Below are 16,815 nucleotides of genomic sequence, written 5' to 3'. Positions count from 1 at the left end.
AAAATTTAATTCTTATATATATAAGGTGTGTAAATACTTTAAAAACTAATATTTTCTAGGGATTGATTAATGTCTTGAGATTCAAATGAAATTTTTGGTTTTACTCTGTTGTAAAGGAATAAATTACGCTTTTCACCGAAAACTATAATAAGAAAACCATAATTTTTTACAGCTAAATATATCATTTGTAAGGAAAAATGCTTTGGTACTATTGGCAGAAAATTTTAACGTTTTTAAAATAATTGCTTGATTTTGTCACGTTCTTCGTGACATTAAAATTGACATAACTTCCTTCATAATAATTCAAGGTTATTTAATTTCGTTAATTTAAATATTTGGGAACTACTCATAAATGGGAGATGTCTGGAAAGGGGGAAATTATCGGATGGAAACTCTTTGAAGCAAGGGAAAGACTATCAGGTAGTCTCAACCGACAAGATCTCGATTGTCCGTTGGACCTTTCGAGAAGAGGGAAATTGTTAAAAGAGCTCTAAATGCAGGCTCTTTATGCGATTTAAAATAAGAAAATTATTCCAAATCCAAAAAACTACTACAAAGAGTAACTATAGGGACTTTATTCACGGATGAATACAAAAGAGAGGAGGGGTAGGGGAAGATGTGCAAATTATGTGGGGTCGCCTCCTAACTACTACTCAGGAATTCACGGCGCTGTTGGCATCCACGCACACTTATTATACGCTGCTAGTCAGAAGTCAGAACGAACTATGTCCGCCTGTACAATGCGCTATTTCCTATATTACTATTTGTAAAATGAATTACAGCCACTGAGACGAGTTCTGCAAAGTTATCAATCTATTCATGTACGCGAGCACGTATATGCAATCGACTAGGTGGCAATTACCTGATCTAGCTCTTTGGGTTATTTTCGTGGGGCCGCATTCGTTTCCCCAAAGAATCGTTTCGACTAGTGGAAAGGGGTAAGGGAATCTTGTAGAATGGGTTGGTGCTTGCATCGTGCTTTCAAGATAAAAGGGAATATTCTTAGCAATTTCATAAAAAGATCGACTCATAGCCGTAGGATAAATTGAAACTGAAATGATTACCTACCTGGATAGTCGTCAGCTCCTCGTGTGTTTCCTCTCTCTCTCTCTCTCTCTCTCTCTTTAATTTAATTTAATTTAAATTAAATTAATTTAAGTTAATATTTCACTACGCAGTTGTGACTCGCGCAGCTACGTTTACATTCAGGATACAAGCGTATTTGCTCCTTATCGTTGAGAACTCGACTTTTGTTACAATTGTTAAATCGTTCTTGTTTTATAACGAATGAGTCAGAGATCTGATATAATAATAAACTCATCTATCTATCTATCTATCTTTTATACACTTTAATCTACATTTTGATTGACTAAAGTGCGACACTTTTCATAGACATCACGGATGAAAAGAACGACACAGCTAACTCTGTGAATCATTGTGTGCGTTTTACATTTAATGTCTGCAAATCGAAGCATACTTTCGTGTACGATAGCAAACTAGGGTAGTTAAAAGTAGTTGATCGACGGCTTTATCTCCTTGGTGTCTACATATTTAAGATGATTTTTATATGGACGCCTCCCTTCTTTTTCAATCAGATCCACTTTATTATTTAAAAGACTATTACACACTGTGATACTCGAAAAATTTTGTCTTTAAAAATTATAGTGTGTATTGATAGATTTTTTTGTATGAAAGGTACACTCTTAGAGAATAGAAAAACGTTTTCTCTGTTATTGCATAAAAATATATATTTATTTAACAATGAATTAAGAAAACAGAGCATGAGAAAATGTATGCTGCTGACTGAGAGCCTTCAAAAGATCCTAGCAAAAAATTGATATCTTTTATGATTCAGATTGATATACAAATTTTTTTACGTCTATAATTCTGTGTCCAGTATACATATATAGTTAGCGATATAGGACAAGAGTGAGAGAATTGCTGGGAATTGATTAGTTGAGGTCTGAGGTGTGGGGAGGGCAACCGTCACGGTCGGTAACGTGAGACCTTCACTTACAGCATTACAATTGGCAAAAAGTTGTTTGTCTTCTATAAAAGTAGTTTTAGTTTCATTAGATAAAACAACGTAAAATACGGTATTTCTTTTTTACAAGGTATGTACGTATTTCTATTTATCCATTAGTTCTCGTTTTGTTGAACGACAAGAAACTCTTGAGAATGCGATGAACCCAGACAGAATCGTTGAGCTTTTATAAATTGAAGTAATAGAAATATTCTTCAATTAGAAGAAAGCTATACTGATGATGAAATAAAATCAGCAAACTTTGTTAATTTTATTATAACCATCATAATGGGAAAGAGAAGAATGTTTTATTCTCTCCATAACTTTATTTAGTAATATTTTAGCTAGTCAGACGCGAAGACAAAAATAATCAATGATACAATGATATTGGAGTTAATTGTAATTTCAATAGACTAATTACAATTAATATAATAACATAAAGTTTTTCTTAATTAGGAGTGCTCAGGCGTGTGTAGCAATTGATTTTCAAACAGTCATTCAGGAATTTCTTGTGAGAGAACTATTAAAGATTTTCCATCAATTCTTAAACCATTTTACTCGTTTATTATCTAATATTCCACATACATTTTTTTGATAGCGTAATCAAATTAATGTGCCTCCGATAGAGGCAAAAATGGAACTTCTTGAAAGTGACGGTGTGCAAGATACAGCACGCATCGGTCGTCTGAAGCGAAGACTTAAAATATTTTTTATTCGAAATCCAGTTGCTGGTTTACTGACGTAGCTAATTTTCGATATTTCGTTTTATTCCTTTTTTAAAGCTTATAATGTCGGAAGAAATACGAGAAAAACCATACTTTTTGTTTCAAAGTCAACCTTTTTTATCATTTTTAAACATTTGCAAAACCCTTGCGTCAGTATCTCAACAGCTGGATTACAGATAACGAGATATTGCCGATTTTCATTTTAAACAATCAATACGTGCTGTATCTTATATATATATATATATATATTGTTTGACACTAACATTTCAAGAAGGTCCCGTTTCAACCTATATCAAAGAAATATTATTTTGATTACATCCTCAGCAAAATTTATGAGAAAATAAAAAAGAATAAAGCAGAAAATGACGTAAGAATTGTTAAAAAATCATTAGCAATAAAATTCTCATATAAGAAATTCCGGAAAAATTGTTCGAAAATTGATCGTTACACAGATGAGGCCTCTTAAAATGATTTAAATTGTATCAAATATGCAATATAGCCATATAAACTGAATTTTTAATGGTATTAAATAAAACATATTGGTATAAAATATAAATAATACATATCTGTGTGATGAAAATGTAGTACATTAGTTTGATTAATCTCGTAGCAGGATATTACAAAAAGTAGATGAAGATTTTACAATGATTTACACATTTAAAACAATTATTATTATTGTCTGCATTTAACGCACGAATCTTATTAATAATTAAAATAATAAGCTTTGTATTTGAAGGAACTGTTTACGAAGTTATATCAAATTATTTTAACATTATTTCAAATATTTTGAAGCATATCTATTAATTTGTAATAAATTTAGCTAATTCATTCATGTAGTTGAATCAACAGAATCTCTGAACTATATTTGTCGGTAAAGCAAACCACCACATTTATTTCATCGTATTTAACCTCACGGCGTAATCCAGCCAACTATGTATCATTTAGTAAAATAACATTTGTTTCTCAGTATAGATAAGGGAATTTGATAGAATGTGATTAGGTAATAGAACGTCGAATAAAATTATTCGCATAATGAATTTAATAAGTTTTAATCTGTACTAATGGGCTTTTATTTATAATTAAACGCATGTACATTCTATTTTGATAAAAACACAATGCAATTATTAATTCAAGTACATGGTTTACAAGGATCATCAATCTAAAAGCAGAAGCATACAATGGAAAAATTAAAACGTACTCAAATATTGGTTTTTGAAAGATTAAAGTTGTACTGTTTTATATTTTTATTGAAAATTTTTAACTCTTGCCAGTTACTTTGTCGAGAACAACTTGAGTCAAAACTTTCCGAGCTACGTTTTTCGCAAAGGTAGCCAACTGATCTGTGATGCTGGGTTTTTTCGTTGTTGGAGTTTCAGGATAGCCCTGACCTGGGTATCCACCTTGAGGTGGATAACCAGGGGGAGGGTATCCACCTTGCTGATATCCACCCTGTGGATAGCCACCCTGCGCGTAGCCACCCTGGGGATAGCCCTGATTATAACCTGGATATTGATTAGAATAACCTCCCTGGTTATATCCGTTTTGCGGTGGATATTCATTCTGCGAGGGATATCCAGACTGAGATGCAGGGCTTTGTTGGCTAGGATATCCGGAACTAGATGGATATCCTGAGCTCACTGGACGGTAATTGGTGCTGGTTGCAGGATTGCTAGGCGAACCACCACTGGAAGGATAACCAGAACCAGCAGGGTAGCCGGACGAGCCACTACCAGAGGGATAACCAGAACCAGCGGGGTAGCCAGATGAGCTACTATCAGAAGGATATCCAAAACGAGAATTGACAGAGCCTCCGCTACTTGGATATCCTGAACCAGCGGGATAACCGGACGAGCTACTACCAGAAGGATATCCAGAACGAGAATTAGTGGAGCCACCACTACTTGGATAACCAGAGCCTGCAGGATAACCGGATGAACTACTTCTAGGAGGATATCCAGATTCTGCTGGATTTCCGGAAGATGACGAGGATGGGTATCCCGAACCACTAGGATATGCAGAGGATGAGGGAGACTTTGATCCTGTATCTCCTGCTGCTCCCGAGCTTGAGCCACCGCTCTCTGGTGGATTATTCTGACGTTTTGGTGGTACCCTAGCTTCCGAATCGTCTTCTGCAAACAATTCATCGCCTATCTCCTAGTTGTTGTAAATCCAATCATTTTTGGGATCGACCCAAAGCCATGCAGAGACCAACTCCGCTTCCATCCACAGTTGCATCGCATCTCAGCGTGCCCGCATAACATACGCATATTATATATCCTACAGCATTTTAGAGAAGCTGAAGAAAGCACATGCACGTGTGACAGAGAATGAATTATGGATATTGAGAGTTTTACAAAAATTTTTATTCATTTATTTATTCGTCAAGTTTAATGGCACAAATAACGCAAGAAACTATAGCATATACTTCTTGCGGTCCTAAAATCTAGCTTAATTATGATAATTGTTAATGTTAAATAGAAAATTAATCATTGTCAAGTATACGTAGAAGATTAGTGTTTTATTACTAGCTATATACGTTATTATTGGAATAAAAGAATTATGAACTAAAGGTCCAGACTCTGTTTCCATTAGAGTCGACATTAGTGTGCGTACGATAGTACTGGTCATTGTTGTAACGACTGGGTCTCATGGTGGTCGTCTGGGTATGACGGTCTCCAAACAAACGATTCCAAAGCGAGTTGTTACCAATTGTATTTCTTGATCCAGAATGGCCATTGTACCTGCCGCCTCCGTAAGACGAGGATCTCGGTGGCGGAGTTGGTGGAGTTGGTCTCACCGTTGGTCGCACCGTTGGTCGCTGATAAGGTCTCTGCGTTCGTCTTGGGTACGGCGTTACTGTCAAATTCCAGAGAGCGCTTGTGAAAACTCGGCCATTTGCCAATAAACATACGGAAGCAGCACGATCCTCAATGTTTACTTATCCAAATATTTCCCAATAGATGCAAATGCCAGATATACCGATCATTAGGCTAAGATCCAAACCCGGATCTACTCTTGATTCCCTGTTAGTCTTTGGTTATATGCATGCTCAGTCAGTCGTGACTGCAATCCGTTCTACAGTCTTCAGTTTCGATCCTTCAATTTGCATTACTCAATGTTAAAAGCATTTACTCTCAATGTGAAATGAAATGATGCGAGATGAAAACTTGGTGGACTTACACTACTAACCCTGTAAACAAGCACTCTGTTACAAAGAAAATGAGATGATATTCATGGGTAAACTAATGCTTATTTAAGACGTCAGTGATCAGAGGTTCCTCGAACACTGTAGATAATACGTGTCAAGGTTCAATACGATAAATGAACTCGTGACCCAGTATTGCAACGCTGATGAGTACAATTTCCAGTACCGCTTTTCACAAACAAAACATAAACTACGAGGAGAGCTTTGAGCAAAAATAAGTATGTCATTATATTAAAGTTTTATTCACAAACAATAACGTTCGACTGTACAATACGTACAATATTAAAAATATATTTCTCAATTGTTATTGCAATGTACGAACAGTGGAAACTTTCATACTTCTCTCTAATTAAAGTACTTAATTGTCGCGATGAGTACGAAAAGCAGCATAAATGGCGTTCGCCTAGGGAGAATGTACTATAAATGGGCACGTGCTCTTTTACTAAACACATAAAGTGCGACTGAGAATGCTCGGTTCTTACTCAACGCCGCTCCCCATTTATTCGGCTAGTGAGGAAATATGGTGAGAATTGCCTTTTTGCTTTTCTTTCTTAAAAAGCATACCACGCTCAAAAACATTCCCTTTTACCACAAATGCCATATATGCCAAACTACGTGAAAGACTTGTTTTACATGACTCTAAACAAACATCTTAATTAACGATAGTACCTACAGAGGTATAAAGTTAAAACTTAAATACTTGGACGGCTACAAATTGCAATATTGTCATTTTCTCTCAATTTGCAGAAGATTACAGTTAATTAAAAAAGTAATAAAAGTCTCGCACGTGTGTTTCAGAAAATCATAGCTACTGAAAAAAAGACCTCGTTATAAAATCCTTCGTATTGAGTATAATAGCCGAAGAAAGCACTGCAATGGAAAAATCTCAGATTTAGGCGTTTCTCGAGAAACGCATTGTCCATATATGTACAATTATCATACGAAAAACTTAAGATTCAAAGAAGCTTCACGATCGATTGCCAAAAAGAGCTATTAGCATCGTCAAACAAATGGTCAATATCGACGCTGAAATTTCATTGGAACCTGAGTAACGGACGCTGTGAATATTATGACCGAATCCTTGCTGATTGTCTCGATAGGGATAGCCAGGATAAGTGCCTGACGGGTTGCGTTGTCCAGGATTTGTGGGCAATCCAGAATTAGGTGGAGGGTATCCAGGGAACCAAGGTTGTTGAGGTTGCTGGGGGTACTGAGCGTTTTGAGGGTATCTTCCCTGGTGTGGATCTGATGGGTAAAGCGAGCCACGATTGTTTTGATTGGTGGATGGATAGGGTGGGTATCCATTGTTATTGGATGATCCAGTGTTGGCGGGATACGCCGGATAGCCGAGATCAGTACCGGTGTTGGTCCGATGCGAGGTATCACTACCGTAAGACGGTTCCACAGGTGGTGCTGGTGGCGGTGCGTTCGCGTTCGAATAAGGATTGTAGTTGTTGTGCGTGTTGACGTTACTTCTGTCTTCGCTGCTGCTCGTACGCTGACCATTCACGTACGAAATCCCAGCCGAATCGTAGCCTGAAAATATTTCTTCCTTTTCGTCTCGTTTTCTTTGATTCTCCCCATCTCTCGATACAATTTCAATCCACCGATATTACAGAAACTCAAAAAGAAACTCGAATGAAGAAATAAAGTTGTGCTGTTAATGCGACAAGTGTGCAGGAGACGTGTAAAACCTCGCTATAAGTATAAGCAGCTATCTTACGCGATGTGCAATTACCAATAAAAGCATTGCTGTAGTAAGTTGGTGGTGAAGGGGTAAATGCATTCACCCAAGATATCTACGACAATGTGTATATATATACTGAAATAACCGCAAGCTTTTTACGGAACCACTCACTACCCATGCAAGTTAACAGCTATACAACTGTTATCGTAAAAGCTGAGTCTATTGTGGAAACGCAGATATCTAGTCCTCCCAAGTTTGTTATCCCAGTTCCCTCTCCCCTTTCTCTCTCTCGCTCTCTTATCTCTCAAAGTTTAGAACTGTGCGAACCTTTGCAAAATTTCGACAGTAACGCATACCGCAGGAATATTCACTCATGGCGTATTTATCATAGAAAATAAATTATTAAAGATGAACGTGCAGAACGCGCAGTTAAAGCAAATTTGGAAGGAAAATAAAATTGCAGCATGCAAGAAGCAAGACCAATATCAATACATCATTGCTCGTAAATATTTCTTACAGAGGAGAGCTAAGAAACGAAAGTTTTGAAAATAAAGAATTATAGATAATTGCAGTGGAGTCTTACCATTGGCAGAATTTTTCTGGACACACCTTGGTACACCATTCTCGCTCCTACAGTATTCGTTTTCTTGACACACTATACTGGCACAACTTTGACCTGAATAGATAAAATAGAATGAAAAAAGGATACAACACCCTCTGTGTGTAGAGAACAATGTCTGATAGGTCGGTGCAAAGGAAAAATTCATGCATAGTAAATTCTGGTGGTATGCAATTAAGGAGTAATTAAAGCGGAAAAAAATAGAGCAGTGGTGCGATGATGGTGGTGCATGGGGTGGTGTTGAGGAGAACGAGGTGCTTGGCTGGAAAAGTGTGCCGGTCGTTGGTAGAAAATACTTATCGGGAAATATCAGGGACAGCTCCTGCCCCTTCGTTTCCCTGGAAGTAGCCTTGATGGAGTGTAAAGAGGGTAGCGCGCGAATGGTATTTATGGAAGGGTCGTAGGTGTCTCTCCTTACCTCCAGCACGTGTTTTCGTACAGGTTGGATAACTGCCACACTCCCCTCGATTCTGGAACGTGCATGGATCTTCGGCCAAGACGCAGACCTCGTCGCTGCGACATCCAATGTCCTTGCATGTTCTTCCGTATTCTGTGAAACAAGCAAACCATCCACTTTAATACAATTTTCCTCCGAGAGCTTTTTTTTCTCACTCTCCTTCGACTCTATCAGCGAAAAGCACTAGAAAGCCGCTACGTCCAATCTGGCAGGTTGAAGATGTTATAGGAGCTGCCATATTCTAGCCGAGGCAACGTTTATAGGGTTTATAAGTATAGAGCCGAAGCGCGAAGCGAAACAAGAGCTTGCAAATTACTTTTCGCGGATTAACAATAACGCCTTGTATAAAGTCTCGCTATTCTAGTTTTATTATTCTCCGAGCAACCACGCGGTAAAATTATATCGAATGTTACGCGTTGCATTAACTGGACGTTCAATTGCACTTTGCAGTGGCGCTTGGGTCGCGAGGAATTCTAATTGTATTTGATCGTCACGTCGGTACCACCGAGCGTAACCTCATCGATTCTCAATTATCCAGGGTGAACAGCGAGCAAGCAAGCAAGCGTGGAAGGAAGGAAGGAAGGAAGGAAGGAGCGTCTAGAGAGTGGAAAGGAGAGGTGACGCGACTACAAGAAACGAGAGGTTACCGCCCAACATCCGGCTATTCATGCTATAGTACGTTCTGTATAGTACATGTATATATATACTATATATGCATAGTTATACTTATAGTCATTGACCACACAACACTGAAATACTATAGTAAGCGAATACCTATAGGGAAACGAGAGAAGCGTAATTAGTCAAGTTTCCATTTTCTCTTACACCTATATACGTATACACATATATAGGTGTATGTATGTATATACATTCTCAATTACACACACGAACGCAGACACTCGCATAAGCTGACATTGCAGGAGAGCTTTAACGAAATTAGGAACACCTTTCAAATAAGGTTTTCAGGGATTCAATTACCCATACAATTTAGCGACTAATTCTACAATCGCTGGGCGTTAAGCGAGTTTTTTAGCGAAAAAGCACTTTTTCCATCATGACGTTAACTTTGCGATAAAAATTAAAATCTACAGCCGCGAAAGAAAAGAAGCGGAATAGTCGGTGAACGACGAGGCTTCGAGATGCAGCTCGCTATATAGACTTTCGAGGGTGGGGCCGTCATTCCTTAACAAGCAAGTTTTTTTTCGGTTTCAACGAGAGAAGGCCTCAATTGATTTTTTCAATATTAACGTTGGCAAGTTTTACGAACGCGTATAATTATTCCCTTCAAGTTTTGATTACGTTAAGGAAGTCTATATCGAAGTTTCGTTGCAGCCAACAATAAAATACGCTCCATTACTTCGTCTAGTAGTAAATCACAATGAAAATATATTTAACTAAATTTGCCGTCGCTATAAATCAAAAAGGTTATTAAGTTTATTAATCTTCGTAGTCTTAATGCATTGCTTATGGTCAATGGACTTTCAGAGTATAGGTATAAGTGTGCGTCGGTTAGAGAAACAATGGAAACTGAAACTTGAGAAGTGCTCGGTGCGCTATTTGGTGGTCGCATAATAATCAAGGTGCGCGATGCGTGTTAGCTGCGGAGCAATAATTGTTAACCCGGTAGGAGCGATTAACCAACGGGGTTTCACTGTGCAATCGACTTAAATCTGATGGCGACGAAGGTGTCTCTCTATTGTTCTTGCGAATCCACTTGGATTACATAAACGCGAGCTTCTTAACTCATTAGCACGGCTGAATGACGAGTGCAAATCAGTGCAAATTGTACGAATACCATTATCGATAATCGCGGACCAATTCAGGCGCGAACCAATCATCGACGTGTAAAATTCTGCGGCTTCATCGATCAACGATGCTTATTGCTGTACGTACTCGTCGCGTGTTTATGAATCCAAGTGTGTCATCCAGGATAGGCGTGTGCCAAGTTTTCCTCTTTTGTCAAAAGATTCAATAGTATTTTTGCCGTGCGCTGTTGTAGTGCCTCGGAGCGTGACTAAACCTATATGTTTATATAATGTCAACGGATGTTAATAACGCCTGCTGTTGAAAAAGGGGACGATGGCAATGAACGCTTTTCAGACCTAGGATAGGCATTTCTCGTCGGATAAAGCAGAACCGACCGCAAAGCGAGCCATGTATCATTTTTATGAATCAGTGCGCGTTATCCGACTCATTACTGCGTCATTAACTCTCTGCGTTGAAAAGGAAAAAAGAAAAGCGAGAGATTGACGAGCAATAAGAATTTAATCATCTTTAAAAAACAATTTTTCGTTTATAGCTCTATGAATAGAAAATTTCGCGCAAATTCTACTTAATTAGTTGACCCGTTATCGCGTAATCGCATTAAAATGGCTCGCCTTTTAAAACTGATCAAACGTATCGCAGGTTTTTGTTTTTTCATCGGAATAACTTCGTTATATTCCGGTAGATGCATAAAAGTCCTAGGAGCAATGATCGTTGATGCGACTGCATTTTTCTTTATAATAAGGTTAATTCCATTATGCCAATGAGAAATATAATTGTATTATATACTTACTAGAGTATGCGGATACGTCTTGCAAACAGAGCACCAGCAGTACTCCTACAAAGACACCAAATGCATTGGTGTTCATTTTACGTATCTGCAACGAATAAAAACGTATAATGTGAAAATTATTAATAACCGAGGCTGAAAATCTACCTATTTCCAGCCAAGTTTATAACTCTGAACGAAGCGGATGTAAAAACGGTCGAACAGAGGCGAGAATTAAATATACTGTTTATACTATATCTATATAGTCAAGTTTCCCAGAAGGAAGTAATTTCAAAACTACAATTATTGTGCAAACAATTGTTGCAACTGCTTCAATCACGAGTCTGTGCGCTGATTAGCATAAATTATCTTCAATTATTGGAACTCGCTAATTGTCAAAACTATCTGTAATAAGTACAATTTTGTACGAGCTGCTTAAAAGAAAACGTCGACCTTTCGTTGCTCGTCGTAAAAAGGGAAAACTTGAAATTAAGAAAGATTCGTTTATCGTTTAAAGATTGTTATCTTAAGAAATTCGGTATAAGACGTCGTTATAGATAGCTCTCAATGGATCATCCTTGTTGATATTGACCCGGGTCGACCTACGATATCAGTTACGTTTTGACGATATCATTTCGTACGACGGAAAAACCATAAGGGAAATTGAAATGATACAATTTACTGCTTTACAAACAGAAAATTAAATCTTCTATCGTCCTACGATCTTTTCTCCTCCATAAATTGCGTTTCTTTTTCAAATCCACGAAAGAATTGACTTATTCGTCCAAATTGATTTACAAAGAAACTCGAAACAGGGATTATATATTCTTTAGAAAATCACAGTTATTTAATAATAACAAAATAGGAATACTGAAAACTAAACATGAATATTGTACTCGATGCGCCGTAATCCTTTGTAAATATCAGCGTTACATATTGAAAATAATGCTCCTTTTAATTTTTCACTACACTAATACGCTCCTATAGTTCTGCCCATCCCTTTTCACTAATAATTAAATTTCAAACAGACAAACGTAGTATTTCTTTAATTAATTTTCAGCTATTAATTATATGCTCTGCCTCACGGCGGTAATGGCTATATATTTATATGATCGCGTGTGACCATTGTCGATATTATAAATTATACAAATATAATTAGCCTCATCGAGCAAAAACTTTGATCGTTGATGAGCCTAAAGATTCCATGCCAACTAAACAAAGTATTTAAATTAGGTGTAAAAAAATATTTCAACGCCAGATTCAGCTGCTCTAAAACTGGTAAGTTTTCAACGGGCTCGGCCCAACCTACTGTCGTCACTTCTATCCTTGGAGCTAACCTAACCTCACTCATAGAAATTTATTTGGCCTGTACCGTAGCAGGGCGTATATACGCGGTCGAATCTGAAATCAATATTATAGAATAGGATCTCGAGATGGGAGCATGTTTCATACACACGTGACATTCGAGCGATTCACTCGAATGGCCTCGAACGCACACGTAAAAACGAACAGCGAGAAAACTGCGCAAGTTACAATACGACGCAAGTCGAGCAAAATAAGAAGAAACGTGGCAACCGAAAAACTCTCTTGTTACTCGTTCTGCTGAGAATATAGGTTGCCGAAACTCTGATAAAGAGAATAAACGTTGAAAAATAATGAAAGAGACGTCACGCAGCAAATAAAATAAACTCTTACCTGCTTTGCGTATATCGCTTTCCGTGTGTAAAAGTTGGAGCGATCTTTCTTAGCACGTTGCTGCTGCGACACTGGTGATGTGATGTGCCGTAGTAGTGGCCGTGGCGTGCAACTTGAAATGGAAGCTATCTGTGGCGGTCATTCACTATAGTATTGTAACACACCGGTCTCACGTTTACGCTCACTATGACAGAGACAACGAGTTTCTCTGATGAAAGCAAGACACAGCGCGCCAAAAGGAAGGTCTGTGGTAGAAATACGAGAATATCGTTGTGTTTGTCACTGTCTCGACCTTTATGATACCAATAAACTACGAAACTCTTTAACAACTTTAACAGAAACAAACTTATTTTTATCATTCATCAACTTTTCTTCTTCCTTCGTTATATTTACGGTTGCTCTCCATGACCTCATTTTCGTCCTCATTAGTATTTTCTCTCCTATGTCATCACACAAATTAGTAAGGGATTTCGATGAAAACGGATGAAGGTATAATTTTAAGGGTACCTTTTTTACCAAGTGGAAAAATGGTAGAACACATGATGAATGGAATATGCGAAAATAATGCAACCGGCTGAAAAGGAATGAAGAGCCAATTATGTATAATAGACCGCTTCGGGCTTATATGTTCTGGAGGGTCCTCTGAATAGGCATGCAGGATATCTGTAGGGTATTTTTCTTACCCATGCACGACTTTATCTTATATCGAGGATCCACAAATTGGGAAGCTACGCTTACAAATGTACTATTATAAAATACTTACAGAAATATATATGTATATTTTAGAGTTATACAGTTACCTCTTATTATTATGACATTAAGTGATAATTTATCACGTTATAATGGTGACTAATCCAATATTGCATATTAAAACCTAGCTAGTACAGTAAAATCTTGTTTTCCTTGAAATTGAATCCTGACTAATAATTTTCACGACTATACCAATATAGAAATTTTCTCTTAAGACGGCAGCACGTGTAGATTTCGTGTTATTTGACTATAGAACTCACTGGTATAGTATCCATATTGCTTGACGAGATCACGAAGAAAAAATCATGTAATATAAAGAACTGTGAAAGTTATTAAACTGAACAAGTATTGTAATTTCGTCAGCGCACTATTAAACGTGATGATGGTAAGTGAAGTTAAAGAGAAACTGTAAATTTTTTTTTTTTAAGAAAATAGCTGGTTTGCCTAAGCATGGAATATAGAGGATTTCAAAGCAGCTCCAAGTTACGCGCCTGTTTCGCGTAGTTCTTATATAGCGGCGCTGATGATGGTACCGATGGCGCTATCTGCACGCAGTTATGTAACTACTTTAACGAGAGCAGCTTCTACAATCTACAGGTATAAGTTTTCCACCCCTTGGACCACCCTGAAAATCCTCGCTTTGCCAGTGTGTGTGCGTTCTAACGTGTAACGACGGAACAGTGCCGTCACCGGACCTCCCGGTACCCTTTAATAAACACAGGCTAATAAAGCTGCAGGTGGTAGACACGGAAAAATCTCTTTGTACGAGACTATGTGGCCGAAGGTCTTGGAGCAACTTGCAACTTTTAGCCATTAACCATCCCTCCCCAAGAAACGCGATCATTCTTATTACAAGATTAAATACCCGAACAATATCCACTCCCATGCTCTTAAATTAATTTATCCTCCAAGGAACCATAAAAACATCACTTACTGCATGGTTCGATGAAAACACGAGCTTCGCCCAGCAGATTCAGCAAGCCTTTTCACAATCCAACCTTGTTCTCTATTGACACTTCAATTTTTTCAAAAGACATGCGAAGATAAAATGACACTTTGTATTTATTTTGGTTTCGCATAAATAGGTTACTCGTTTGCTCTGATGAGCGTGCTACATCTGGCTGCATCTCTTTCTTTCCAGTATCTTCCAAATTAGAAGGGTGGATCGTGGTAGGAGAGGAGAAAAATTTAATCAAGCATATGTGTGGATGGATGGTAAGAAGGAAGGAAGGAAGGAAGGAATGAATGAGCGAAGAAAGGGAGGAGGAAAGTGGAGAAGAGAGTAGAATGAAGAGTAAAAGAGGAAGCGGGGGGTGGGGGAGGGGGGGGGAAGAGAAAAGGAGAAGGGGAGTAAAAATAGGAATGGTAGGAGGGGGAAAGGAAGGGGCTAGAGATGAGTACGGACCTGCGTGTGGGTGTCTGTGCAGGCTATGCGACGAGCACGGGCGTCGACCGTGGCTGGTGGCTGGCACCGCTGGCACTCGGTACTCTCGGCAAGTCGGCAGTCAGTCGAATTCGTTGGCTCGGTCGGCCAGCTTCGGGAAGGAGCAAGCTCCTGATAAAATTCCTGGCGCAGCCGCGTGACATAGAAAGGAGAAGAACAGCAAGGGGCAAACCACAACAGGAGCCGAGCCGAGCCGAAGCGGACTCACGTCTCTCCAGCCCTTGCTCCTTCTTTCTTATCCCCCTCCCCCCTCCTCTCCCGCCCTCTCTCCACCCGCTCAGTTGCTCTTCCCTCGCCTCCACTCGTAACACCCCAAATCAACAATTTCACGTCGTTCTGTGCGCGCAGCAAACCCAAACACATATTTCACTCACACTTAGCCGCTCGAAAACTCGAAATTTCCGCAGTAACCTTTGGAAGAGCACGCGTTGCTCTCCTCGGCATTAACCGGAAAGCCAGTCGGTCCAAGGGATATTCCTACTAAGTGGTCCGCATTCTTCCTGGGAAGACAAGGGGCAATTTAACTCCAGGTATACTTCAACTTAATTATTTATATCATTTAAATTTGTATCGTGTATGAGCAAAGAAGCAAATATAACCGATTATAAAATTCTTTTTTCTCTGCTTTGTTTTTTTATTTACCTGTATTCACTTGTTTTCCTCTTTTTCCACCCGGTTTCTTTTTTTATTTGGAATGCTGATTATTATGTAAACGCAACAAAGAGGTACACGTTATTGTATCGTAATATTATTGTTCCGTTGGTGAATAGAAATGCGTGGGCGGTTTGATTATTACTCCAAGCGAAGGTTTCTATGAATGATTAGATTTTCAGCGTGTAGCAAGCTGCTTGGTAAATTGTTCAAGGATACAGTAGGTAGCCTATATTGGCGGCTAGCTTAGCAGCTGTTATACGCGCTTGATTGATCAAAGTTATACTTCTCTAAAGTTGGCGATGCCAGGGGAAGGCAGTTGCTTTCGTTTCACGAATTTTACGCCGGAAGTACCGTTAAATAGATTTCGCAAAAGCTATTGAACTCTATATATATATATATATATATATGTATTCGAGCGATTCTCGCTTTAATATATTTTTCAGCGTTTCGCGTCAATCGGCTATGGGGAAGCAGAAATCTACGCTTATCGAAGTATAAATAACGTGCAGTAAAATCCATCATTGGACCATAAAGTTTACAATCAATTAGCTTTCGAGCTACGCGGCAGCGACGAATCCCATTTTCATAGAGTTTCCATCATTGGCGCCTTTTATTTGAGAAATATGCGCAATGTGGCCGTACAGCTTTTCAAGAGCCATTCAAAATTCTACCGAAGGATTATAAAATTTACGCCAAGCGCCGCTGTCGCGATATTTTTCCACGGCTATTTCGCTATTAAAACACTCGCCAGCTGCGAATATACATTTTCATGCTGAATTTTCAGTAACAAAAATACAAGAAAAAACAAAAGAAAAATCACTCACGCGCCACCCCCGTTAAACGAATTTTTCAAGCTTGGTCAGCTTTGTTTCCGTGTCAGTTCGTCATAAATTTCTTCTGGCTCTTCGATTTTCACGAGTAAATCTTTAACGTCAAGACTGCAGTTTTTTTCAGCTTGCTTTTAGCAAACAGTCCAGTTCCATTTAACGCGTTCGGGTAGATAATTCACTCGGAATGATGAAG

General features: G+C 38.5%; 1 protein-coding gene across 2 annotated transcripts; it reads right to left on the bottom strand.

Annotated features, from left to right (window-relative positions):
* Positions 1–1,746: 1,746 nt before the first annotated feature.
* On the bottom strand, positions 1,747–13,111 carry LOC136774271 (uncharacterized). Of its 2 annotated transcripts, none has more exons than XM_066728458.1 (5): positions 12,945–13,111; positions 11,274–11,358; positions 8,678–8,809; positions 8,224–8,316; positions 1,747–4,895 (listed from the first exon to the last, which is right to left on the bottom strand). In XM_066728458.1, exons 2-5 carry the CDS (start codon positions 11,347–11,349, stop codon positions 4,006–4,008), a joined length of 1,191 nt encoding a protein of 396 aa, XP_066584555.1. In that variant the 5' UTR covers positions 11,350–11,358; positions 12,945–13,111; the 3' UTR covers positions 1,747–4,005. The 2 variants fall into 2 exon arrangements, with proteins under 2 accessions (XP_066584555.1, XP_066584556.1); XM_066728459.1 differs by having other exon boundaries at positions 3,262–4,877; positions 12,945–13,108.
* Between the last annotated feature and the right edge of the window lie 3,704 nt (positions 13,112–16,815).

The sequence above is a fragment of the Prorops nasuta genome, unplaced genomic scaffold, assembly GCF_024137725.1.
Source record: "Prorops nasuta isolate Cenicafe-Biocafe unplaced genomic scaffold, Cenicafe_Pnas_1.2 PNAS00006, whole genome shotgun sequence".
In the NCBI taxonomy this organism is placed as follows: Eukaryota; Metazoa; Arthropoda; class Insecta; order Hymenoptera; family Bethylidae; genus Prorops; species Prorops nasuta.
Note: the sequence above shows the minus strand (reverse complement) of the source record. Positions and strands in the feature narration are given on the sequence as shown.